This window comes from Rhamphochromis longiceps, linkage group LG10, assembly GCF_057381845.1.
Source record: "Rhamphochromis longiceps isolate RC_006_pf linkage group LG10, R_longiceps_female_GT1.1, whole genome shotgun sequence".
In the NCBI taxonomy this organism is placed as follows: Eukaryota; Metazoa; Chordata; class Actinopteri; order Cichliformes; family Cichlidae; genus Rhamphochromis; species Rhamphochromis longiceps.
The window spans coordinates 27,675,160-27,702,363 of record NC_140566.1 but is presented as its reverse complement, the minus strand read 5'-3'; the positions used below and the strand labels follow the sequence as shown (position 1 = coordinate 27,702,363).

The 27,204-nt window shown below is 40.5% G+C and overlaps 2 protein-coding genes across 2 annotated transcripts; one reads left to right on the top strand and one right to left on the bottom strand.

The window, feature by feature from the left end:
• The first annotated feature begins 1,335 nt into the window (after window positions 1–1,335).
• orai2 (ORAI calcium release-activated calcium modulator 2) lies at window positions 1,336–7,229 on the top strand. Its single transcript, XM_085421206.1, has 3 exons — window positions 1,336–1,649; window positions 3,248–3,471; window positions 4,372–7,229. Exons 2-3 carry the CDS (start codon window positions 3,253–3,255, stop codon window positions 4,939–4,941), a joined length of 789 nt encoding a protein of 262 aa, XP_085277332.1. The 5' UTR covers window positions 1,336–1,649; window positions 3,248–3,252; the 3' UTR covers window positions 4,942–7,229.
• A 3,591-nt stretch (window positions 7,230–10,820) lies between these two features.
• bckdk (branched chain ketoacid dehydrogenase kinase) lies at window positions 10,821–27,118 on the bottom strand. The gene is made up of 11 exons (XM_085421205.1): window positions 26,716–27,118; window positions 21,934–22,002; window positions 21,725–21,835; window positions 19,453–19,500; window positions 17,891–18,010; window positions 17,268–17,366; window positions 15,807–15,880; window positions 15,082–15,210; window positions 14,162–14,251; window positions 13,778–13,933; window positions 10,821–13,547 (listed from the first exon to the last, which is right to left on the bottom strand). The coding sequence occupies exons 1-11, from the start codon at window positions 26,959–26,961 to the stop codon at window positions 13,403–13,405; spliced, it is 1,287 nt and encodes a 428-aa protein (XP_085277331.1). The 5' UTR covers window positions 26,962–27,118; the 3' UTR covers window positions 10,821–13,402.
• Between the last annotated feature and the right edge of the window lie 86 nt (window positions 27,119–27,204).

Sequence of the window (27,204 nt, the reverse complement as noted above, 5' to 3'; positions counted from 1 at the left end):
GACACACTTACCTCTCATTGGCCTATTAACAGATTTCTTTACATTAGGATAATACCAGATTTAGTTGGATTTTTTTCTTCTTCTTTTACTCTCAATGAGTTAATTTCATCTGCTGATTAGACCACGTGTAAATCTATTGCTATTTATGATCTCTCTGCAGTTATACTGAGATTAAGACAATAATACTTGAGAGTCAGAGTTGGCACGAGGTGGATTAAGATCTGATTTTCGCTAGTCAGCATTGTTGAAGGATGTCAAGGGGGGCTGTTGATATGTCTACAGCTGTTTGAAGTTTTCAGGACATGTAGTGTTATTGTTCCATCTGAAGTTCATCATTTGAGGAATGCAGCAACATTTTTAAAGGAGCATAGAAGTCCAGTGTTTCCCGGATTATATCTGGGACCACTTCAGCACACACACTGCTCTTTACAAACAGCAGTGACTGTTCTGTTTGTAAAGAGTTTCGCAATCCTCACAGCAGGTGCAAAGGCATTACCAGCTACTTTCAGCAACTACATAGGTATTCAACAACAAAAGCATGTATGCAAATTAAATAGACAATTTGTCAAGAGTTACTCTTAAAATATAATTTCAGAAACAACCAAAAAAAGATCTCTACAGGTAAGTAGTTTTGTGCATAAGGCAAGATTTCTCATAATATACAATACAATATTTCAGCCACAGGAAACTGACATGAGTGGCAAGCGTGAGCCTGGCTCCTGGATGAAAAATCTTTAAATAGATGCATCTAAAAAAAAAAAGTTTTGACAGCAGTAAATGCACTTCCACATACTGGCATTTTGCTAGTGCCAGTGGTGTGAGGGATATAACCACTCTGTCAGCTTTACAGAGGATATTACCTCCAAAATAGCCCTGGATGATCTTACCCACCAGTTACAGTTAGTTGCACTTTTGAGTTTGATCTAAAATTAACATTACAGGTCTTATTACATACTTTAAGAGGTATAATAACATTATTTAATTTATGTATCTTATTAACCCAGTGAGAGGCCTACTTTAGAGATTGTGACATAAAGCATTGCTGGGTCTAGAAACAATCACAACATGGTGCAAGTCATTTTTCTAAACCCAGTCTAGACAACTATTTATGCTTATAATGCAGTGTTATTGGGAACAGGGTTCACTGTTAAACTTTCTTTAATTGTTTTTAAGTGTTTTATGTGGAATTATTTTATGCATTAACAATGAAAGGGGCTTTTTGAACAGTCTTCCTTGTATTGTAGGAGACACCGGGAGGCTTCAACCTGCTTTTATTTTGAAAGTTACACGCCCAAGCGGAAACCTTTTATTTTAAGGACTTTAGTTTTCCTCAGCTTCCGTTCTGCACTCTGCTGGGACCGCACCATCCGAACCAGGAAACCAGGCGGCAGGTGAACTTACTTGGAATTGAAGCGCAACTGTCACGCAGGTTGTCGGGGTATGGAGGAGAGCAGTGCAGTTGGAGGACCTGGTTCAGATGCAGGAGTGAAACGGGGGTACTTTTATTGATTAACTACAAGCCAAGAGCGGAAGTTGTTTGACTAAAACACCCGGAGAGGACCGGAGAGCGTTCATTTGTCGGGTGGCAACGTGGAGAGAGGACTGTCTCGGAGTTTGCACCCGTAATTAAAAGGCACTTTGGCGGATAGGTAAGACGGAAAGTTAAGGAACAGGCGAACTTGCTGAGAATGGCTAGCTAAATAAGCTAGCTGGTAGAGACCTGCTTTTTCTGAATTTTGTTATGGTGCTCATATCAGGTGAAGATGGACTCAGGCTAAAATGCGCACCAGATTTTTTGCATAAGTATTCGCATTATGTCTTCCGGCTTTTACTGTTTAACGCTGACTGAAATAACAGCGGTATTTTAGCTTTCTGTTAGCGAAACTCTGTAAACGGATCCTGCCAACTTACCAGAGTTCTAAATATACATAGAGACGTAAAGGTGCACCCATCTGCTGAAACGTGTTACCCCTGCAAAATCATGGGGCCACCGTTTTGCACTTGTCTGTCTGTGTGTGTGTGTATATATAGATAGATGGAGAGAAAGAGAGTGGGCGAGATAGTTAGATATATAGATAGTGGTGCGCACTATCATAAGCACTGACGCATTAATGGTTAAAGTGCAAACTGTAAAATTCAGTGGTTTGTGTTTGCACAGCCTGTGCTTGCACATCGTGAAGGGAGATAGACGTACTGCTGCTGTGCAGTTTGTTGAATGTTGTTGTTGAGTGCATCACTTTAGAATATGCCAGTGGATATGTGCTTATATATACATGCTTAAGTCTTTGCTTTTTTCATGTGTTTTTACTCATGGCATGGCTGTTTGTATTCATGCGTTAACTTTGTCTTTTTTTTCCAAAATAGTGATTTCCTGTTCCCTCCCTTTAGCTCCCCTGGCTCTTTGCCAATAGGTTGTTGGTGCAAAACATTGTTGACACAGCCCCCCTCTTCTCTCTCACACTCACACACACAGAGTTTGGGAGTATTTGGATAGTGAGCTCCTGTGATTGATGGTCAGGAGAAAACACAGCAAAGATAAACATTCACAACCGAGCATTTCTTTATATATAAACTTTATTGGGTTACTATGATAACATCACAGTTAATAAACTGAAGGACCCATGATGTATCTTTTTTTTTTCTTTTTTGTAATATGTAAACAGACCTAGATATGGGCAGGAGCTGGTAAACCATCTTGGCTATAAATGCTGCAGTATTGTATGGTTAAAAATATGAATGTCACAGATTGATGATTTATGAGCTACAATTGTCCACAGCAGCATCACCAAATGTAAATTTTTGTATCTGATGCGTATCTCCTGTGACCACAAGGGAAGTTTTCTGTTTTCAAAATGAGTCACTTAAAAAAAAAGGTTGGTTTTGTTAAATGTCCCACAGTACGCTGATCACAAGGTTAACACTGTCTCCTGTTTCTCAATCAATCATAATTTGGTGATTAATTTGAGGAAGTGCTTTCAAAATAAAGTTCATGGTAATGTGATAGAATAGCGGTTAACAGCTGTGACTGTTAACCGCTAAAGTAAGAATCACGCTAAAGTGGCTTAATTTTTTGCATAAAAGTGGTACATGTCAAAGGGTTCTTGCAGGAGATTTTAAAAAAAACAAACTTGTTATTATCACTTAAACATGCCACGTGTATTAATCTCATATCTCTAATCTTAATCTGTAATGGGATCTGAGACACCAGGTCATTGATGTGATTCTGTCTCTGCTTCATATCCACCAGGTGAAATGAGCAGTGAGCTGAATGTGCCTATGGGTTCTCCAGCAGAGCATGCCCCAGACAACAGTGGGATGGACTACAGGGACTGGGTGCGACGTAGTTACCTGGAGTTGGTCAGCTCCAACCACCACTCAGTGCAGGCACTGTCATGGAGGAAACTCTATCTGAGCCGTGCCAAGCTGAAGGCCTCCAGCAGGACCTCTGCACTGTTGTCTGGCTTTGCAATGGTTAGTCAGTTTAGTCTAATATGAAAAATCCCCACTAACCTGCAGGAAGGAAGTGGTTTTAAATGTCATGTTTGTGCTGTCCATTTGCATTCTTAATGGGATGAGTGTTTTTTCTGACAATATAAATTAAATATATCGTTAAAGTTGATGAATTAAGTTTTTGACAGAGAAGCACATCTTGTGTTCTGTTGTGATCAAATTTGGACAGCAATTTTCCCACAAAGTAACAGCTATATAGTTAACTTAGTTGCTGTTTTGTTATCTCCATAGTAAATTAATTATTTTGCTCATCAAGAAGAAGCATTTGTAGCTGTTCTGGCATTGTGGCTTCTCACAAGACAAGCCACAGCCTCTGTTGCTATGGAGAGTAAGGCAGACAGAGCAAAACGCATTGCCTTCGAAACAGAATCTGACACTGACCCAGAAACTGAAATTTCATAAACCGCTTCATTTCCCGTGTGTGTGTGTGTGTGTGTGTGTGTGTGTGTGTGCGCGCGTGCGCGCGCCACCGGGTCTTTGCTGGGCCAATTCTGGCCCTCTTGCCTTATGCTTGACACCCCTGATCATTGGAGTTAGAGATTTATTCATGCTGAAGCCAATTCAAGCCTCCATTTGAGGGACTGCAGTTTGTTGGCTTTATTTTTCAGCCCTGGAAGCATGGTGGTTGTTATCTGACTTGAGAGTTAACATTCCAGAAAGTTTCTGAAGGCTTAGACTTGCCAAAAAACTGCTCTTTCTTAGTGGCTTAAATACTTCTGACCACAGTTAATGGGACCTCATACAGAAGGGTTAGAAAATGCCTGAAATTCTTTGCGTAGTATAGTTTGCATTGTGTTGGTGTGCTTTGATGTACTCATGGATGTAGAGTAATTTGGATATGTCTCTGTTTAAATGTCTCAGGTGGCCATGGTTGAGGTGCAGCTGGAAGTTCAATACAGTTACCCTCGTCTGCTTCTCATCGCCTTCAGTGTGTGCACCACCATCCTGGTGGCAGTGCACCTCTTTGCTCTGCTGATCAGCACCTGCATTCTTCCTAATGTGGAAGCTGTCAGCAACATCCACAACCTCAACTCCGTCAGCGAGTCGCCTCACGAACGCATGCACTACTACATCGAGCTGGCCTGGGGCTTCTCCACGGCCTTGGGGATCCTGTTGTTTTTAGCAGAAGTGGTGCTCCTCTGCTGGATCAAGTTCTTGCCTGTAGAATCTGGCAAGATCAAAAAGACAACTACCACATCAGCCACCCCTCTGGAAACCACCACCCCCTCGCAGCAGAACCCCGGCTGGCAGGCTGCCCTGGCCTCCACCATCATCATGGTCCCGGTGGGGGTGATTTTTGTGGTGTTCACCATTCACTTCTATCGCTCTCTGGTTCGCCACAAGACAGAGCGCCACCACCAGGAGATCGAAGAACTGCACAAGATTAAGGTGCAGCTGGACGGCCACGAGAGAGGACTCCAGAATGTCTGAAGACATGACGGCAGCTTTAATGACTTCACTTTGTCTCATATATTTATCAAACCCTCTCTCCCTTTTCTAAAATGTATTCTGGTCACTTTTAATACCTTGGACATGTCAGCAGTGAGCTTTAAAGTGTTGCAGTGCCGACAACCAATGTGTTCCAGACTGCTAATTTATTCTTATGGTGAACTTGTATTGTAGGATTTGTGCAGTGACTTTTTTCTGTGCTTTCAATCTTTAATCTGTGCTGATGAAAGGTCAAGTTAAAAGGTTTACAGAAAAAAAGGGCTATTAAGTTCTGTGTGCCATTCTTGCTATATCTCTGTTTTCATGTTAGGGTTGGGAGCTGGTGATGATTCCATTGTTGCAATGTTTGTTCAGTCTGAGAATGACTCATTTTTTTGGAATCTCTTATAAGTCCTCACTTAATGGCATAAAAGTAACCAATAATTCTCAAAAAGTTGTTCTGATTAAGCTTTGTTTATCATCTTGCCTTAAGTAATTTGCCATAATGTAATGTGGCTTTTGTTTGATTATTGTCTTTTCTGAAAACTGGTCTCTATGCTCAGCTTTATTTAGGCATAACTGTGACAGAGAGAGCCATAGCGTGCAGTATTTGTCATGCAAAGTGTAACGATGCTTTTGAACGTTCAGCTTTTCCTACTGTTGTTACTGAAAACATGTTTCTTTATGCATCTGTACCATCCCTCCCACGCAGATGCCATTTTGTGGGAGGGATCATTATATTAATCGTCGTATACGTGACATTAGAATGAGCCGAGCTACTCACAAAGATGGAAGAGATGCTCATAATCCTGTGACGCGGTTATCATATTGACCAAGGTTTTACTTCACTTGAAGATGACACATTTAGGTGCCATCAGATTCAAGTTAAAGAGTGTGTGTCTGAAAGGGGTCTGAGTCTCAATCCAGAGTGGAAAAATTCTACTTTAGAGAGAGGTTTGTAGAAGGTCTTTGATGTCAATTATGGAATTGGTCAGTTTACCTTTTTTTAATTAGTTGTACCAAGTTAAGGTTTAATATTTTTACAGCACTTATATCTGAACACTCATACAAGCCACATTCACCCACAAAGCACTTTCTGAATAACATGTATGCACTGGAAGCTATTTCTTACCCAGTGCTACTTAGACACAATCTGTAGGAGCTGGGAATCAAACCACCAACTTTCTAATCATTAGAGAACCTGCTCTACCTTCTGAGCCACAGCCATCCTGATATAGAAAGATGCAGCTTTTTGCACCTACATGCTTAACTCTATAATGACAGGCAAAGTGTAACTGCCAACAAAAACGCGAGTTGTGTGTAATTGTCAGATGGATTCTGTGAGAGACTCAAAGATTTGGCTTTGTATAGCAAAGCCAATACTTGATTTAGGTTTGATGAAATGCTACTGAACCCCAGACCTCATGCATTATGTGGTGGCCTTATTGCTCACCCTCAACCTGCCCCTCCAGTGGGGTATACAACAAACTGCAAGCAGCTGTGCGGTGTCTCTGTTCTGACTGGAGGGGAATTGTTAAACTAAGTATCTATTGTTGGTATGTCTTAAAAAAGCTGCATTCTAGTGTTTTTTCAGCCAAAATCTCACAAATGCCTCAAACCTTTTTTTTTTCCCTTTTTACTCAAATAGCTTTTACTGTCTGTTAAGACCTTGGATCCTTTGTAAAAGATGTCAAATGTGTCTATTCTGTATATACTGATGATGCACAAATTGCTTAAATATGAATGTGTTACTGTCCAAATATAGTTCTGCCTTACAGAATTGTTGCCTTTTATGAAACGCTGTTTTGCTAAAGGTCATAACACAAGCACATCTTTTGTTGGAAATGTAGTGAAGCTAAAATGTGAGTTGGGTGTCATCCAAATATTTGGAGGAAGAGTCACATATGAACAGTCACAAAGTGCATGTAACGAGCATGATTTATGGTGTTTACAGTTTACAGTTTTTTAAATGTTTTCAGTTAAGTGCGGGTCCATGAACGGAAATCCGCACGGCGAATGACGATGTTTGAAAAAAGAAAAATGTTCAAAACAACATTCCAAATATGACTGACCAAAGTGTTGCTCAGTTATGTGTCGTTTCTTTCTTTTCAGAACAGAAAGTGCACTTGTAGTTTAATTGTACAGTAAGTAAGTGTCGGTTTCTTATCAAAGAACGTCCTCCATTGTGTTGTGTTTGTTGCTTCTTAAATGGATACTGCAGAGGACACGGAGACCTGTGCTGTAAGATAATTAACACCCTGAAGGCTACCAAAAATAAAAATAAAAAGTTCTCTGTGTCTTTTATGTCCACGTCCATTTTTAGGCACTGTGAAAAATAATGATTTATCTTCACTCTGTCTATTGAAATGAACTGACCTCGTGTGGCTTGACTAATGGCCACAGGAGGAAATGGTACTTGAGAAAAAGATAAATAAAATCAAACTTTTCCTGTCTTGTTGCTCCTGTCCCAACCAGGTAAACTAGTTCTGATAATCTTCTCAGGATGAGACTGAGGCCTGAAATGTCCAAACGTTCTTAAAAAAAAAAAAGTCTTGTAATGTGAGGTGGTGTTATTGAGGTAACAGGTCACACTGTGTTGTTTTGTGACGCATTCCTGCAGTGCTACATGCTAATAGTAAAAACATCTTCAGACTACTGCTGTCAAAAACATAATGTCTTAGACAAACCTTTGTAAGGAACCTTATTTTAGTGATAAACGTCCTTCTGATGTTCTTTGAACATTTCTTGAGAAGGCCGTGAGAACGTCATCAACACTGTGGGAGGATTTCCTGCTAGCTGGGAACTTGCAGTTGCCAGTATTACAAAATAACTGATTGACTGTGACTGATTAGCAAGCCAAAGACATCCTGAACAGCACGAGACAGCAAAAAAGTAAAAGATCTCCAACATGCAATATCAATATGATAGTGCACTTTTTTAGCATTTTGCATGGCTTGAACGATCCACGGTATTTAAAGCCAGAGGTTTCTGTGTGTGGCACTGAGTTAAATCATCACTCTTAACAGTTTGATAAAAATGCTAAACAGTGATGATGAATATGGTGAGCAAACAGGAATTCTTGTACTCCTGAAATGTAAATTCTGCTTGAAATCATTTGTTTAGATGAGTGTCACCAAGTGAAGTTTAGCCCATGTCTAAGACTAGTGCAGTGCGCTATATGAAGCAGCGAGCATGCCTCTGCTCAGCAGTGGAGGACATTGTGCATATTTTGAAGCACTTAACCTTTGAAAGACTCAAACCTTGTAAGAGAAACAGAACTCTGTCCAGGATTCAGAGAACCATTAAGCCGGCTGCACAAAGACTACTGAAGGACGCTGGCTTTGACTTAAAAACAGACTTCAAAAAGAGAAACTTGAAACATTTTGGTGTCATTTTAGAATTCGGTCCAACATTTACAGCAAAGAGAGAATTTGAGATTCAGTAAAAAGAGACCTATGCTCATACATAGAGCTTTAAACATGGGTTGTCATCAAGGACTCTATATTTGCTTAGTTAAAGAACACCCTTTCAGAAAGGACCTTCAGGTAGAGCAATCATTCATAGTTTGCAGTACATATTACCTGTGGTGTAGCACAGAGTTCAATTTTTAGGTCATTTTTTATTTTCTGTTTACATCTCTTTTTCCACTAGGAAAAATCACCGACTTCCATCAGGTGTTTTTCTTTACTGCTCCACAGACAACTGTGCAGCAATGCAGCAATGCACAGTTCAAACCACATCAAGTTCACCGATGACACGACTGTGTCAGCATACAGAGGAGGTGCAGCAGCTAACGGACTGGTGTAGAATCAACAACCTGTCTCTGAATGTTGACAAAACAAAGGAGATGATTGAGAGCACAGAGAGATCACTGTCCACTTAACATCGGTGGATCCTTTGTGGAGGTCGTCAAGACCACCAAAGTCCTTGGTGCCCACCTGGCCGAGAACCACTCCTGGTCCCGCAACACCAGCTCCATAACTAAGAAGGCCCAACAGCGTCTCTACTTCCTGCGGAAGCTGAGAAAAGCCCATCCCCCTCCATCCATGCTCACCACGTTCTAGAGAGGGACTATCGAGAGCGTCCTAAGCAGCTGCATCACTGTCTGGTATGGTAACCGCACCGTATCCTATTGCAATACCCTACAACGAGCATTTGAGAAGATCATTTGAGCCTCTCTTCCCTTCATCACAGACAACTTTAGCACCCGCTCCATCTGCAAAGCCACAAGCATTGTGGAGGACCCCACACACCCCTCAAACACACTCTTCACCCCGCTGCCTTCTGGAAAGAGGTACCGGAGCATCCGGGCCTTCGCTGCCAGACTGCGGAACAGTTTATTCCCCCAAGACATCACACTCCTGAACACACAGTGACAGGAATGACACCACACACTTCATACACATCACTGCCAAGCACTTATCTGCAGAATCTCTCTCTCTCTCTCTCTCACACACACACACACACACACACACACACACACACACACACACACACACACACACCTACCTTCAGACACCAAGTTCTTTTTTGCACGTTTCCATTGCTCTTCCATATACCAGGATTGCAGTGATTGGTTTCACTAAGGTATACTTAAGAGCATCTCAAATAACCATTTTGAGTTTGCAGTTTAGACTTTACTGAAGATTTTACTCGCGTTTACACATAACCTGTTTATAGCACTAATGTTAAATGCATATGTGCCAGTTCACAGCTTTAATTTGTCAGGTTGAGGTAATTTTAGCTTCTAAGAGGTCAATACTTACTATTAAAAAAAAAAAAAAAAAAAATCCCCATGTCTAATGTACACCCTATAAATTCTTTACTATTCTTTTCACTCTTAGAGTTTGTATTCCTCTGGCATTAACCATCTGAACATCTTTTCTTCTCTGGTCTTGGTACTGCACTCTACTCCAATGCGGCACCAGCAATGTGGATAAAAGAAACTAAAACCCAGAGTGACTAAGCACACAAAGGTATGTTAACAATCCACATATTTGGCTAGTACACAAGAATGTTGTGTGACATTCCTTACTTTGTTGTCAATCTAGGGCTAAATATAGGCCTATAAACCCTATAGATGTATACATAATTCTGTGTATGTAAATATGTTACCTTTGAGACTTTGTGTATTCTGCCTTGACTTATATGTTGCAAATGTCTAGCTAACAAAAAAATAATTTTTCTTTATGACTCCACTCTTTAACCATTTATACACAGGGAACACTGACTCACCTATAGTTTGTGATTTAGCATTGATAAACTAAAGGAGCACTGATGGTGGCTTTAAACAGTCACATACGTCCATTAGTTGTGTCAGCTATAAAATAAAAATAAAAAAAAAAAACCACAAAAACAAAACACCCATATATTCATTCTGTGCCACTTGTCCAGGCCCGGGTTGCGGGGGCAGTAGACCCTCTCCTCAGCCACCTCCTCCCGCTCTTCCAGGGTGACCCCATGTGTTCCCAAGCCAGCCAAAAGATACAGTCTCTCCAGCACTGCCTCAATATGACATCCCCTAAATACCTCACCTAGGAACCCTTACAAAAGCACCTTTTAATGCACAGAAATGTCGTCTCTATGCCAAACTCCTCGTCAAGCTTCTCACCCTACCTAACACGGTAAGGTGAGACCATTTGTAAAATAACGAACGAATAAAAATCAAGCTCACTCTCAGTTCCAACAAAGTGAAATTTAATATCTACAGAAAATGTGGGAGAAACTAATTTCAGTCAGAGAAAAAAAAAAAAAAGCACACTTTCTCAGTAACATGACTTGAATATTTTGGTATTGTACTGGAGATCATTTCTAAATGAACTTTTTTCTGATCCTCATTTTAAAATGCAAAATTAATCTGAATTCTAGACAATTAAATTAACTTGTATTCACCATGTCCTCTTCTTCCTTGGAAAAAAAAAATCACTTGATATTCTCTCCATGAACAGTATTTTTCAGTCTGCCCTTCTCTTTTGTGGCCTACAGGGGGCATACAGTGCACATTTTATGTTTATGAAAAGCTACAGCCTGGCAGTGAAATTCAAAATGTGCAAAACCACTCTCAGCATTTTTTTTTTTTTAATAGGAGGAATCCTCAAAATGCTCTTTACAGTAATATTTCCAAAAGGAGATACAAACCTCAAATGTTCACCTGCATTTTTTGAAGCTATGATTGTTTATGCTCCCTCGCCTTAACGTGTATACGCTAAAGTATATACAAGAACTTCAAGACTGTCAAATCAGTAATAAAAACATGTAGAAGGCTTCATCAAGAATACAGGTACAGACAGTATACCCTCTCTGACCTTTGAACAGTTAATCATAGGGGGCTGTTTTTGCTTCACAAAATGTCAAAATAAATACCAGCCTTTACAAAATTAAATAGATTCTGAAGGCAAAAGAATACGTTCACAATGTCTCACAGGTTTAAAATGGCATTTGAACTAATTTGTATGTAAAATCAGGGAAAGAAGAAATGAAGCTTTCTCTACTCAACTTTTTAAAGATCTTTGTCATTTTGTTTCTAACCAGTTCATAGTCTATACAAGTAATATGCATTCAGCTGTAGAATAATATGTCGCACAACTTCAGGCTAATGATAAAGACCGTATCACTGAAATCTAAAAAACAAACAAACAAACAAACAAACAAACAAAAACCTGACGGATTTTAAAAATTTAGAGATGTTACATCTTGCAGATAACATCCTAAGATTTCTAATGCCCTTTCAAATGAAACAAAAAAAGTTAATGCAATAACAAGCCCACGGATCAAACAGAAGAGGTGTAGCTTTCTGATTGATCTGTTGGAGCTGGGACCCACTGGGGAATGTTCAACAAACTGCAAGGAGTGTTTGTGTTAACTCATATATCGCAACTTTTTCAACACCTGACTCTGCTCGATTTTTTTTCTCTACTCCCAACAGTGCTGCTGTGATTTTCTTGTACAAATACTGAGATCACAACATGGTTATCTCATTATTTTCTCAAACACATTCTGTTTTTCATCGGTCCATCTATGCATCTATTTTCTGGAGCCCCAGCCTATCGCAGGGCAAACACAGAGAGACGGACAATTTTGTGTCACCAATCACCCTAACATGTACACCTTTAGACTGTGGGAGGAAGCCGGAAGCTTTGAACCCACCTGTAGGGTACTGGTGCTACTTTTTCATCCACCAAATTGACAATCACACTGACTATACACACACATAAAGTGTGTCCTACTTACAAGTTTGGCCATTCACAATAATGACATAATCAAGCAGTGATCTATACCTAATAGAAGACCAGCAAACTTGGCTAACGGTGGAGAAACTCCTTTGTCTACTGATGCTGTGAAATTAAATGGGACCTTCTGCAAAGCCTTGTTTTAAAAAGAAAATATACACCTTCCTAAAGAAAAACTGTGAGAAAACAGTCAAATAACGAATAAAGAAGCGTATATCAGACAATACTTCTCTGGTATATTGTTACTTTGAAAGTTGTTACAATGTTAAAGCCTGCTATGATCTGCACTGAGCATTACAACAGGAAACCTATTCATTACTAGTGAAACGTTCTGACATGGTGTGCGTCTGTGTGACCCAATAAAGGTAAGTACCACAAAGAAAACAAAAGAACTCAGCATGCAGTTAAAGGACTAGTGTCACGCGTAAGGCAGCTGAACATCTCGGTCGACTTCCCCGTTCAAAAGCTCTGCAAAGACGCTGCTCGACGAAGACGCTCATCAGAACAGAAGACAGAAATGTGTTAATGAGCATTTGGTGTTTTTGGCAGTTTCTTCTGTTTTTAAGAGCCACAGCTGTACAGCAGAAGAAGAAAGCGGTGTTTGAGGAGAGCGCATGAGCTTTAAGAAGAGGATAATTAAGCGAAGCATGTATACTGCTTCTACCAACGTTTCCCCTTGCAGTCAATGACACGCTGGGAGGATTTGGTAATTTAACACATGAGCAGCATTGATAACTTTGAGGAGATTTTGACAGGGCTGCTGGAGTGTCTCAATAGTTCCACTTGAAACATTTATCATCGAAATTTCTACTTTGAGGCTATTAGATATGCAACTTCATCATGAACTTCTTTAAAACTGAAGCTCTTCTTTCTTGCTTTCCTCTGTCTCTCATAATCATCGTCATCAATAATATCAATTATCATGCACAGTTTGTCCCGATAACCTACACATTCAAAGTTCATTACCCGCCCCGCCCCTCAAACTTCAATACAACATGCCACAGGGTACAAAACAAAAAGAACACAAAAGGAAAAACAACAGAAATCATCACCTTGACAGGCAAAAGGCAAAAAGACAAACTAAAGAACAAGTAGTGGGTTAGTGAATTTAGGAGCTTTCTGAAAAACACTTTTCGTCCTCGTCCTCACCAGCCTTCGTCGTGGGAAACCCTCTGCACTCCTGCACGGCCTGATTTCCTGGCTGGCGTCTACATGGATTACTGACGTGGGGAACGTTACACCCTGAAGCTCTCTCCTTTGCCATCAATATGGCGCAGACGCAGATAAACATCAGTGCCAATGCCCTGCATAGACTGAATAGACAGAGAGCCACCGAGGTACTCCGCATAGGCCCTAGACGTGGGTAGGCCGAAGCCAAACCTGTACAACACACAGGCAACAGGTTTAAGGTGATTACGTGAAGTGACAGAATCACACCAGGCTGAAAGTGATTTACTGTAGGTGAAACATTAAGCTGCAGGTAAATACAGGCAGCCATCAGAGCTTTTACTGGCTCATAAAGAAGCCTACTGGAATCATCGAGACTGGATAAAATCAATACTCCTCTCTTATCTCTGACACAAACAGAAGTGCATCAGTAAAGAGCTTACCCATGCATAGGGTTAGACTGATTCCCACTGTTGGTGATGTTGTTGAAGAGGTTGCTCATGCGGGGATCCTGTGCACTCTCCTCAGCTGTGCTGAAGTGGTAGTCCATCACCTTGTCTATGATATTGTGAGGGATACCGCCGCCGCGATCCGAGATCCTGAATTAGAAAGAAATGGCAACAAAAACTTGTAACGATACCTTCTGTTACAGGAAGTCTCCCCTGCAGCAGTGAGGAGCGCACAGATTTGCAAAGGAAGTACAAATTATTGGTCCTACACGTTAAAAGAAATCAACTGGGCTGGTTTGGGTATTTGGTCACCATGCCTGGACAGGTAAACCTGCTCAGAGGCTCAGGACACACCTGGATTACAATTCTGGCACTCACCTGATGACAAAATCTATGTCGTTATTAGCAATGGTGACAACCACATCGGGGAGATTGTATGGGGTGTCCAGATGGCTCTCCATGGTGGCCCTGAAGATGCAAATTGAAGATCGATGTGACAACTGTACTCCCATTTAATAACAATCCAGTATGCAAAAAAAAAAAAATCTTTTTAATAATACTTTTGTTTTTCTACAGTCTGTCAATCAGAGGAGGCAAGAGCAAGTATTCAGCTCATTTAATTGATTAACTGATGCAATCCACTTTTAAATTTAAGTTGTGTGCTAAAAAGCAGATGTGTAGTCTAAACTACATACTTTTTCAGGCTTTTGAGCGAACAGTGAAGATTCTGTTGCAAACCTGTTCTTCTTGTGCATAATACTAAATTAAATTGTGCCAGAGCCACTGTTGTGACACATGAAAATCTCAATTTTTCCAGGTGGATGACACACAATAATCTTTCTAAATGCTGGTCCAATAGCCCAGTAAATTTTTTTTAAAAAGGACCTGTGTGCACACCGACTTGGACTTGGCTTCTATGTCCAAGCTGAAATCAACAACATTCTCTACACTCGTTAAAAGCTACATCAAAAGAGCCAATCATTTTCCAAACTGCACCCCTTCTCTCCCGCTGTTGCCCTGGAAACCATTAGCAACAGCTACACTGGTGCCAACATTAAGCCAGCTCCAGGGCTCACTCACACCAGTCAAACAGCACCAACTAAAATCTTCACTGCTCTCCCTCAATGATCCTTTATTGCCATCACATTATTGCTCATCTATTATTTTACTGATTCACATAATTTTTCACTGTCAGACAAAAAAAAAAACCCAGCCAAATCATTCAATATAACTTTATTTAACACAAGCTGATTTGAGGTCAGTGGACATCTCTGTGGGTGAGTGAGTGGTTAGTTTACCTCATGGCGTTCTTGAGGAGCTCTGGCAGGATGTAATCCAGAGGCAGAGGGATGAACGGGAAGCGAGCTGCTACGTGTCCGTTGATCCTCACCCTGGGCGAGTTACCGTACTGGTGCTCGCAGAGACGTCTATCAAACACCAAGAACATTTCTCATAATATTGAAGACTACAAGGTCAAAAATATATACAAATTCTCTGCTTCCACACAACGAGTGAAATGAAACTGTTTCATGACACTTTTTAAAAAAATATTAATGACTTTTTTACCTGATTAAAAAAAAAGGAGGAGGAGCCACACGTAGTGTAGGGTGTTACCATGGACAAAGCACTAAGTAAACCTCACAGTTATGGGAAAGGTGTTAGTTTTGTCTGCGTGGGATTAGAAACCAAAGCAGTGGACCTACTAATGCTGCTGGATGACAATTACAGTTCATACAGTTCATTAAATGGAAGTCCAATTTCATTCATACAAATGTTAAACTGTAACGACAGAGAACACGCTGTATCTCTGATTGTTTCTTTGCAAACTTCCTTTGAACTTGGTTAAAACAAGTCTATAAAAGGTCACTTGATTAGATTACCAAAGACAAACAAGAATGAGAGCCCATTCACAGCTCCACATGCCATTTCTGAAAGGTTATCTGATGAACTCTGGTTTGCCTCGGTCAGCACAGAGACAAAGTCACCGAAAGGTGAGATAAACTAAGCCGTACCAAACACTCACCTGGCAAAATCCACCCACTTCTCGATGATCTTTTTGGGTGAGAGACGTCTGCATATGATCCCAACAAAATCAGGCTGGAATGAACAAAAAAACAACAACGAAGAAAACAAACATTCTTTTTAGTCAAGTCTAAAAAGTATTTCACAAAATAACTAAATCCCCGCTGATTAATCAATACGGTTGGTTTAATTACACAATAGCGTTTACTTAAATAGCCAGCTGCCAAAACAAACATGACGTATTTTATGCTTCCTTGTAGCTGAAGGTAAACACCATGAAACCAGCAACTTCTATTTGACAGGATCCTGTTGTCCCAACCAGAGATGGGCAGTAACGCGTTACTGTTATCTGATTACTTTTTTTCAGGTAACGAGTAAAGTAAGGGATTACTATTGCAAAAACGGTAATTAGATTACCGTTACTTTCCCGTAGGAACGCTGCGTTACTGCGTTACTAAAACCGTGATTTTTTTTGCGAGAATGTCTCATGTCAGTGACGTAAGCGAGTCCGTGACAACAGCTGTGTGCAGATCAACAATGGATCATATATTGAGTGCCGGAGAGAGTATGAGCGTGCAGCGTTTAAAGCGTGGAAGTACTGACCTTGCTTTGAGTTTGATTCCATAAAAAGTGACAAAAACATTAGCGTCCGTTGTGCGTGGGAAGAAAACTTCTTTTTACAGCGAAAAAAACCCCCCTAAACTTCCAAGCAAGCACCGAGTGCGCAACGACGTAATGGGAAACTCACAGAGAAACTCGCGGATTCTTCAACTGACCGCGGCACACCTGCACCAGGGTAAACCTCCGCCTACCCTACTCCTGCTTTACAGGTGAAAATAGAGCAAAAGGACCGCTAGTCTTTGATGTTATTTATTTTCTGCTGTGTTTTACTTGCATCTATTTGAAAGACTGAGTGTAAACACACAAAAAAAAAAAATTTATGTGCTGGAATGTGCAGAAAATAGGTTTAAATGTTAAACAAATTTCTTCCAGTCAGAGAATGTTGCATATAATTACATTTTTGCTTGATGCATAAAGTTAAAAGATTAAAACTAATTAAACAAGTTTTAAAAAAGAGACTTTTCCACTTGATTACATTTTGTATGATGGATTATGCAGATAAAAGTAGAATTGGGCTGAAAGATCTATCGCTTTATCACCTATTCAGGTTGTAAATTGTGTTTTTAAAAAGTAACTAAGTAACTAAGTAATTATTTACTTTTGAAAATAAGTAATCAGTAAAGTAACGGGATTACTTTTTTGGGAAAGTAATCGGTAATTAGTTACTGATTACTTTTTCTAGTAACTTGACCAACACTGGTCCCAACCCAACATTAATCCCATGTTTGCAGAAAAGCTGGACAACTATCACCTTTCCCCTTAACAGTTACCGCATGATTTGCTCTGGGTAACCGTCACCGTTCAGAGGTTTTCAAATCCTTTGAATAACAGTTGCACGTACATTATCTTCATGAAGGGCGAGATGGTGCGTGGCCAGCATTCGTATTCCCAAACGAGAGCACAGCGTTGTATCCAGGAAGTTGCGGATGACCATCTCATCCTGTGACAGCAAATAAAAAAAAGCAACTGAAACTTCACAGTTGAAACTAACTTATCAACTCTAACAGCTTTTGGTGAATCACAGCAAATGTTTTATTTTAGCTCTACCTCCCATAAAGGTTCTGACATAAAGATGTGATTTAATGACCATTAGAAAAGTTTCCAGGTTTTTCCTGTGTAGCTGCAAATGCAAAGACCGCCCTCACTAACTTCTAATGCAGCCCCAGTAATTTAGTTCTGTAAGCAGGCCTGAAATATGACATAAAGAGCCTCAAGAGTGACTCCCTGAAAGCTTTAAGGAGTAAAGAGTTAAAGGCAGATCAGCAGCTTTCTTAAGAAAACACATCATTGTTAGCTGAGAAAGCCTTAAATAGTCTTTCCAAATAATAAAATAGTGTTTAATTAAACTGAATAACAAACAAACTGACATTAATAACCTAACCTGTGCAGACCGAGAGTAAGTTGTTTTAGTAAGGAGTCATTTCCAGCAAATGGTGAATCAGGTCAGTCTTAGTATCTCTGTACCTGGATGTGTCTGCGACACTCCCTGAAGCCCTGTGCCAGCATTGTGACCACATCCTTGTGGTCGTCCAGCAGCTGCCGCACTAGTTTGCAGAAACGAGCCTCCACGTCCTGATCCTTGATCTGCAAACAGAGATGCTTCACACTAAACCCGAGAAACCCGACGTTTAAAGAAACAGCCTGCTCTAAGAAGAGCCTTTTAATTATTTTGGATTTTATATTTATTCTGGCTTGAATGACTCAACGCTTCATGTTTACCTGCTGCACTGATAGAGTCAGCTTCAGTGCAGCAACGGCCTCATACTCAACACTTCTACTGCACAGAGATTTTTTTTTTCTTCTTTCACAGAAACGCTGCTTCCATTTATGAAATTGTCCGTTTCTTTCACGACTAGAGCTTCACATTAACGGTTGTTTAAATCCATAAATGGTGTATTGAGAAATAAATAAAGAATGCACAGGACCAGTGACTGAGAATCAGTAGAGCAATTCTGTGCAAACCGCTGTCATTTTAAAGCCACCAATGAGAGAATTCAAATGTAAAAGCAAAGCAGGTTTCAGGCATACAGATAAAAGCCGGGTGAGCGTGACCTGCCTCTGTAGCACAGAGATGTTTTTAGACACTATGATTTCCCCTGAGAGCTATTGTAGTATAGGTGACTCCAACCCAGAGTCACATTATCTGATCCTTTGTCTCTGTAGTTTCCTCTTAAATCTAGGGACCTTTTATTTTTAGCTAACCTTGCGTCTGCCTCATCTCTTTAGAAATGTGTTTATACAAGAGAACAAGAGGAGTCTGAAAGTCTCAGCACAGTACAGTGTTTCCACGCTCCATAAAGAAGGCACACACCTTTATAGGCACTGAAATAGGTGTTGTTTTTTCTTAACCTGACAATGTTAGGGTTACTTATCAGATTTTAGTGTTTACATTAACACAGAGGAAAACAGGTTCAGCCAGTTTGAAATCTCCAATCATACATGTGCGAACACACTGAGCAACTGGGTGTACTCGTCTGCTTTGTCCAGACCTAAAAAGAACAGAACACAATGATCACTTTGCTACTGCATGCAGCAGTCAGTGAGACAGTTTGGCACTGATAACCCAGGAAATGCATTACATCTAGCAAGCAAGGATGACTGTGATGGAACACGTGTTATAGCCCTGACAGTACACAAATAAATACAAACAATAATCAGTGTCGTAGAAAAGCTACAAATCCTAAACTCGATAGCAGAGAAGAGTTATCCACTAACCTTCCCTCTACGACCTTTCAATGCCAAACAGAATGATTGGCGAGAAACAGATTTTTATTGACTCGAACAATGCATACGGCTAATGTTTCATTAGTTTTAATAACAGAGTCACGGCTTGTTTACTACTCAAATGAGCCAATCCTAAAGCGGCTGCGGGCAGATTCATCACACGTCTCGACAGGAAAAAGGTTCACACTTCCTGTTTTTGCTCATGAGCAAACCCACTCCCTGAGAAATAAAACTGGAACTTGTGACCCGTGTTTGTGCACGTGTGTGTTTACTGTTCGTGTTTGAGTGGGTCGGGCACTCACCTCTGGAAAGTCACTGAGCATGTGATAGGCTCTGATATACAGTTCATGCTGTGAGAAAAGAAGAGAGATGCGGGCTATGGTTAGACCGATTTCTCTGTGATCGTTCACTCAGCCAGAAAACATCACACCACAAGTACTGTCCCCCCTGACTGGGCCTCACTGTGTTACTGACAAGTCCATGTGAGGCTTACACGTGGCAACTTTCTCCAAGCATCAGTGGGATGAGTTTTCTGTTACTTGCAGAGTTGAGCAATTTCTCTGAATCAGAATTCTGCATAAATGACTAGACTGGCTTATTAAAATCCATCTGATCATCTTGATGTGCAAAAGTTGGAGAGTTAAAATCAGTTCCAGCAATTATTTCATTTCTGATCAAAGAGCTAAACAGTGACGGTACAGTCACTCCGACGTCACAAGTAGTGGCACAGAAAAGGAGCTTTTGCTTTATGTAATCGACACAGAGCGGTTCCGTGATACCAGAAAAGGAAGGAATCTGGGTGAAAGTTCACCAGCAACGAGACATGCAGAGGCAGCGAAATACTCAAAGTGCTTGCAGGGGAATTAAAGGCTCAGCGGGAACAATGACAACAACAATTCTTTTGGTGTCAAAGAGTCTGTTATATCCAGACACATGCGTATTTTTCTCGTTAAGTTTTTGAGATCTATGTATAAAGGAGCTTTAAACCTGACCTCTGTCTGAAATTGCATCTGAAAAACTAAACAGCCCTGCAAGATCAGAATCCTGCTGATGTGGACAGTTTCTGCTGGAAGAAACATTTCCCATGAAAAATTAGGAAAGTAGAGAATGACAGCATAGTCATTAAGTATGAGTTATTGATATGACAGGCCTAAGTCATGTGTGAAATAACAGTATCAAAATTATTTACTGGACAGGGTGTGGCACTGATGTCGTTACAGTTAATCAAAAACAACCTTGCCTGCAAAAAGTTTGGAAGACTGTCAGAAACTTAAATAAAAGAGTGTTTTCGATGTCATTTAAACCCTATTTATGATTTAAAAATAGTACAATGGCAAATATTACCAAATCTGAGAAATTGCATTGTTTCAAAATATTTTGCATTTGGTGCCAGAAAATCATTCCAAAGTAGTTGCGACAGCTGGCAGGAAAGTGGAAAGTGGCAGGAAAACAAACCACAATTAAGTGCCAAAAGGCTCCTCGAATGGCCACATGAGGTTGTTTCTGAAAGTGGATCAATCTCCATAGACTCCTGTGTTAAAATGACCAACTAAACAGCCCCGGAAAGCATCCAGAAAATAAAAGGTTTTGTGGGACTTTTTTCTGCTTCCTACATTTGGATACTGTTGAAGCTAACCGTTCAGGGCACGGCAGCTTAGACTGACAGGTGTGCTGACACCTTACTGCCTGCGCTCACCTCTGCTAACTCAAATAAGTGAACTGAACCTCTCCACTGTGTTTGCAGTGTTGGTGCCTTCTGAAGTTTTTTTTTTAAATGACAAATAATAAGACAAGCTTTCTGATAATGACCATCCAGGCAGCCTGTGCTTCAGTTTTGTGTATTTGTCTGTTACTAAGCACCACTTATGTGTTTATAAGCATGTTTATGATGCATATTGCAAACCAAGCTTCCTAAAAAAAAACAAAAAAAATAAAAAAATAAAATCAGATGATAACTTAAAACCCCATCACTTTGTCCAAATATGGGAACTTCCACCTAAAAATGTCAAATGTGCAATTTGTTGCGGTAATATGCAATGCTCTTCCTGAAAAACAACATCTGGGTGGCAGAAAACAAAACCTGCATTTATTGTTCAGCATTAATAGTACCCAGGACAGTTTTACTACAAACCTGAATACAAACATGTGCTTTCAAATCACAAGCTGCAGCTCCTGCGTCAGCCATTGATGCTCTTTATTTTAATAAAAAAACAGAACGGTACAACATTCCTGGTATGACCCATCTTTACAGGATATGGATATCCCATAAAGAGTCTACAGGTTGTTTGATGTCACCATTATGTGTATAAATAAAACCCCTCCTTTCAGTTCTTGCAGTCGTATTTCAGCTTGGTATTGAACCATAAACCTGCTGTACCTCTTAATGCACAGCCATACCTCCCTGTCCACTCTGACGGGAGTGGACAGGGAGCATCTTAAGAGCGCTTTCTGTCAAGACTTTCCTGCGCAGTATTGTTACTTTCTATTTATATAATCAGTTACAGGGCCCACTTCCTGTATAGCTCAGCAATCTGTAAACTGCATTTGGGTGTGTCTGGAGAGCTGTGCGCTTACCACTTGCAGAATCGTGGGGTTGCAGCCAATAATGAAGGGCAAACTACGGAAACCCTTGATGCGATGAGCGATTCGTACAGGCAGCTCCTTGTGGAGGTACTTGGCACTGCTCTGTGAGCGTAGAAACACACAGAAATAACAATGAAGAGTCTCAGAAGTCTCATTATTGTTACACTTTACAGAAATCCCAGCACGGCTGAAATATTTACCAAGATGTGGTGTCCATCGGCAGACTTCCCAGAATACAACAGGGTTGCTAAAGTCAGTCGAACAGAGGCCTAGGGAGAAAGCGGCACATAAAATTACACACACAATCATAACAGCAGGGTTGAGATTGTGTTTTAGTTTCGAGTGTGCAGCCGTAAAAACACACATGATTGTTATCCACATAAATGACTGGCTGTTTAGCCTGTGACAGATAAAGTCCTTCAGGCAGTTCATGCAGATTTTTAGCTGGGACACTGAAGGACACTCCATACTTGTCTTAGCTGTACACTCTGGTCCAGGTGACGAGCAGAGCTGAGTGTTCGCAAAACATAACGAAACATTTTCACTGCGGTATATAATTTATATTCAGAAAGTCCATAATCTGGCCTTCCAAACTGCAGTAACTCAGAAAACTAAAGCATTACTTTGTGATTGTTTGATGGCGGTTAAGTCTACCCAGACACAGAGACCTGGAGCTGTGAAAGCAGAAAAGACAGCTGTCTTTATCCAATCACTACATTTCTAAAAAGTCACACATGTAAAAACATTAGCAACTTTTTTTTGTCTGTGAACTTATTTGCCTGGTCGTGAAACAAAGGTTCCTGAGACTAAAAGCTCTGGGCACTTTGAAAAAACTGCAAAAGTGCTCGGAGCGAAACATCTAAAACTCAGCTTGTTATACGCTCGCTGCATGACTGTGTGTTTTATTTCCTCTCGTGAGGCCAAGCCTTCAAAAGCATGCACCGATGTCGAAGGCAGGATATGGATGTACAAAACAGCACTGCTATTTTGATGTGCTTGCAGCAACAATGATGCATTTGCTTAGTGTATTATTATGTTCTCATTTGGTCCATTTTGGTGCTGTAGATAATAGAAAGAACACATGAAACACTCCCTTCATATCTGCACACACAGAGCCTGAAGCAGAAAAACTGGTCTGCAGAGAAAGTTGATAACCAGCTTCGTGATACCTGTTATCACTGACTAGGCCTGTAGATTTTGTTGACTCAATTTGTTAAAACAAAGCCTTAAGACTGTTAAATCACAGTTCTGATAATTGTTTTAATTTAACAAAAGCAGACACCCTTCATTGTTTTAAATGCAATTAAATGTTAGCACTTCGCTCTTCTCTACACACAGCCCACAATTAGCTATCCTGTCTGCTAACGCACTGCCAACAGAGAACCATGTTCAGCGCATTACAGCTTCAACATCACCTAGACATCGTTGTTAGACTTTCTTGTAAGAATACGTTTGTTTTCAAGAATTATTTTCCATCTCTATATCGATTAGAATATAATCAGATTTAAAGAAAAAACTATCGATAGAAAGACAGGGAAGATATATATCTCTCAGATAAAGTCAGTGTCTGACAGTGATAGTTACTAGAGCAGGGCGATATGGCCAAAAATATTTATCACGATATATATTTGAAAATTTGCGATAACGATATAACCGACGATATAATTGATGCCAGACAAAATACAACTCCACAACATTACTAGCGCAAAAAGACAACCTTCCATTTATATTCACTTAAACAAGAAGCTGGTTTTTATGTACATTAAAGCTTTATAAAAATGTAACAGTACAAATGCAAATTCCTTGCTGAAAGTTTAACCAAAAGGCATTTCCAGTAGAAATGGGCTGACATATCCTGAGCATAACCATGTATAATATCCACTGAAGTTAAAAAGAGGTGCTTTGCAACATTAAACTGCAGTGTGCAGTACGTATTTTTCGGACCATAAGGTGCACGGGATTATAAGGCACATTAAGCGAAACAAAGCAGTCAGATAAATCAAACTTTATTAAACTCATTCTTCTTGCTTCCTCCATTTCTGTACCATTGATTCCTTAATGTTGAATTCTCTGGCAGCTGCTCTATTCCCATGTTGTTGCAGTATATTAATGACTAACCTCGTATTGTGGATGGATTATCTCAGTTGTTCTCCTGACTGAAGTTTGGTCCGTTTACAGCATCCTGCCATGCGATTGCATTTGTCTCTAACCATGAAGAACCTTCACGTTAACTTTTATAAGTGGAAAAGTGTTAGTGTTCGTCCTCCAGCTTCACTGTTTATGTTATGCTAACATAGCTGTGTCGCTAGCGATCACGTAGCACATCATTATATACCAGCTAGCCCAACTTCAGTAACCCTACAAACGTCACTGCTGTTTAGTTTCCTGTCTTCATTTATGTTGCAAGTGATAGCAGAGGTGTACGTTTGATTTTTTTCAGAAATCTCTCAGTCAGAACATGCAATATCATGCTTAGGTAACTAGCGAAACTAGCGAGCTAACTTCCGCTAGCTTCCTGCTAACTTCTAACTCCGTTAAATGTAATAACTTTTGTTTTCATGGATGCCTGGAAGTTAAACTTCATAGTTACACCTGGTAAAGCAGCAATGCTGATCGTTTTATTAAAGATGAAAGAATTTAGACAGTTTTTAACTCTAAGTGATGCTGCAGTGTTGTTTGACCTGAAGGTTTACGGAGTTTAGGACCCAGATTACTCCCAGATTTAAGAGCATCTTAGTCCGACAAATACGACAATAACAACGGCCGCTTGCATGTTCTGCAAAAAAATGTGCTTTGTTGTGTATCTGATGGACAAACACCAAACCAGTTCCACATCACGGAAGTTGCACCATTTTTACAAACCAATTCTGGATCATCTGTTTCACTCAACAATCGGCCATGTGCGTATGAAAACAAAGGCACTGCGCATGCGCGTTTTACTCCCATTCTATCGCGATATTTCATTTTCCTATCGTTGCCTAACATTATACCGGTATTACCGTGAACGGTATAATATGGCCCAGCCCTAATAGTTACAGAGGCTAAGATGGAGGTAAGTCACTGTGGTAAAGCAAGTCTAACATTTAATACTGTGCTCAGTCATCACTGACTAATGTATGTAAACTTGCCACATTATAAAACCTTACAACGGAGCCACAACTTCACCAACCACAGGCATGTGCACTATAACAGTGCACATGCATGCATGCAATGTTACGGTGTGCTCCAGTACTTTATAGCACTCCAACTCTGCTCACCAGCTGGAGCAAGTCGTGGCATCAGCTCCAAAATGGATCCGAGGGTGCCACAGCGAGATGCCAGTAGCACAATCTGAGCTAGCTAGAAAGACAAGAACACTAAAGAAATGGTTCATGGTTTGGATTTCCTGTTGAATCACTGCAGTAGCCTGATTAAATCAAACATACTACAGTGTGATAAAAAACATAAAAACTGTAGTAACTGTTAGAATAATGCATCTTTAAATTGCAGGTCCAGTCAATAACATTCATTCACACCCCACAGTAAGATGCAATTTGCAGGTGCACAAGTAAAAAGCATTGTGTAAATACAAGCAGAATGCACAGCTGTATGCCTGGTGATGGTCTACAGATCTGGGAACAGATCTCAAGTTAGAACCCAGGATAAATGGAGCCTAACAGGCACACCTAAGTCAAACAGGCATCAGTTTTATAAGCTCTAGCTGTGTTTACCCCAAAAGGACACTGACACTCCAGTGCTAAACCGACATGCACAAGTGGAGAATGTACAAGTGGAAAAACACTACTCATTGCTCCAGGATCTAAATGCTAAGTAATGTCAGTGCAGTCCTAATGTTTGCAGTAGGTCCAGTGGGTCCTACACCCGCAGGTAGGACCCACTGGAAACAACAATCTGCTGGATTGGTCGTATTACATTATGTATACTGATGCAAACATTAAGCCATCGCATCGATATCACTGTACAAAACAATAACATTTGTCTTCCGTAAAGTGAAAATGTTGTCGTTGGGTAGTGTTTTGTTTCAATATTTCAATTCCTTCCTCTTTTTTGCTGTAAGAGTACTTCTTATATTCACTCCAGTAAGTGAGTAAGTAAGTAAGTGAAAAAAAACTGAAGAATGTGACCAAAAAAACAAAACAAAACTGAGCCAGGAGGAAGAAAAGCATCTATGCTATTTTTATTGGTAACAATAACAATAATAATAATAATACTAGTTAACATGGCGACATTCATTCAGGAGTTGTGTTTTCTTTCTTTTATTTCACTTTAAGGCAAAGTATTTTAGAGATTGGCAGAACAGATTGTTAGACTTGCTTCTCATTAACTGGGGCAACGTCAGCTCAGCTCCATCGCTGAAACTTTACACCATCAAGTCTCCTGTTACTGGACAATCGTCTTATGTCTATAGTGTAGCTAATATTACAATTTTGCGTTGGCACCTCGTCTGGTCCGGTAAACATCAGCGACAGCAAAGAACCGACGTTATAATTTGTCTAGAAGCTCAGCAGGCTGCAGATAAATTTACCCGGGCGTTGCGTTCAGGTCTTCGGTACCGGGCATGTCAGCCGCTTTACATTATTACTGAATTATTATTTTTATTAAATAGACCATTATAATTCAATACACTATATGACTTAAAACAACAACAACAACAAAATAACAGAACAAAGCACGCTCTTTTCTTTTGCTAGAGGAATCTCCGAAATATTAAAGGAAAATTACAAATTACAACTACAGACACTGCAATGTAGGTGACAGCTTTATTCCTCTTATAGAAGGAATTCGTTTTTAAGCTTCTAACTGACAAAACATTAGTTCTGAAGACTAAAGCACTGCTCTTTTAAGTAGCAGCATGTCACTGTTTTTCCACCTGCCCCTGAACGTAGCACAACCCTGCCGCAGCTAGCTACAGCTAGCTTAGTTACCCAAGAGTTCTGAGACCTTTTCAGGAGAAAAGACCGGGAACCCGTCACATTTATTACCTTTTCTGCAGAAGAATCTATTGCAGACTGGTTATAAAACGACGTGACAGTCTTCGACCGCTCTCGTGCCATCTCTGAATATCCCTGCATCGAGGACGTTGACCGAAATCTCTGGCTCCCCGTGCCTGCCAGCGGCGGTACTGTTTTGGTGGCGGGGGCCAGCAAGAAGGTGCCGAGCCTCGGCCTAGCTCTGCTGGCTGCGCCGCTCAGCATCTCAGCCGCTACACCCGCCAGGGCCAGACGCATCTGGAGATGAGCTGTGTGTGCGAACAGGGCTGCCCTGCTCTCATACAAACACGGAATATCACAGTCGCTACGAGGCCATTAGGGTCGCGTCGTACTAGAGCACAAAGGCATGTATCTCTGAATACAGTTGCGTTGAGGGTGCAGAGAGGGCTTTGTGCGCATTGGCCAGTGGGGAAGAGAGCTGGGGGAACGACATGACAGCTCAGCCAATCAGTCCACCAGAGGCGGAGCGAAGCAGCATCA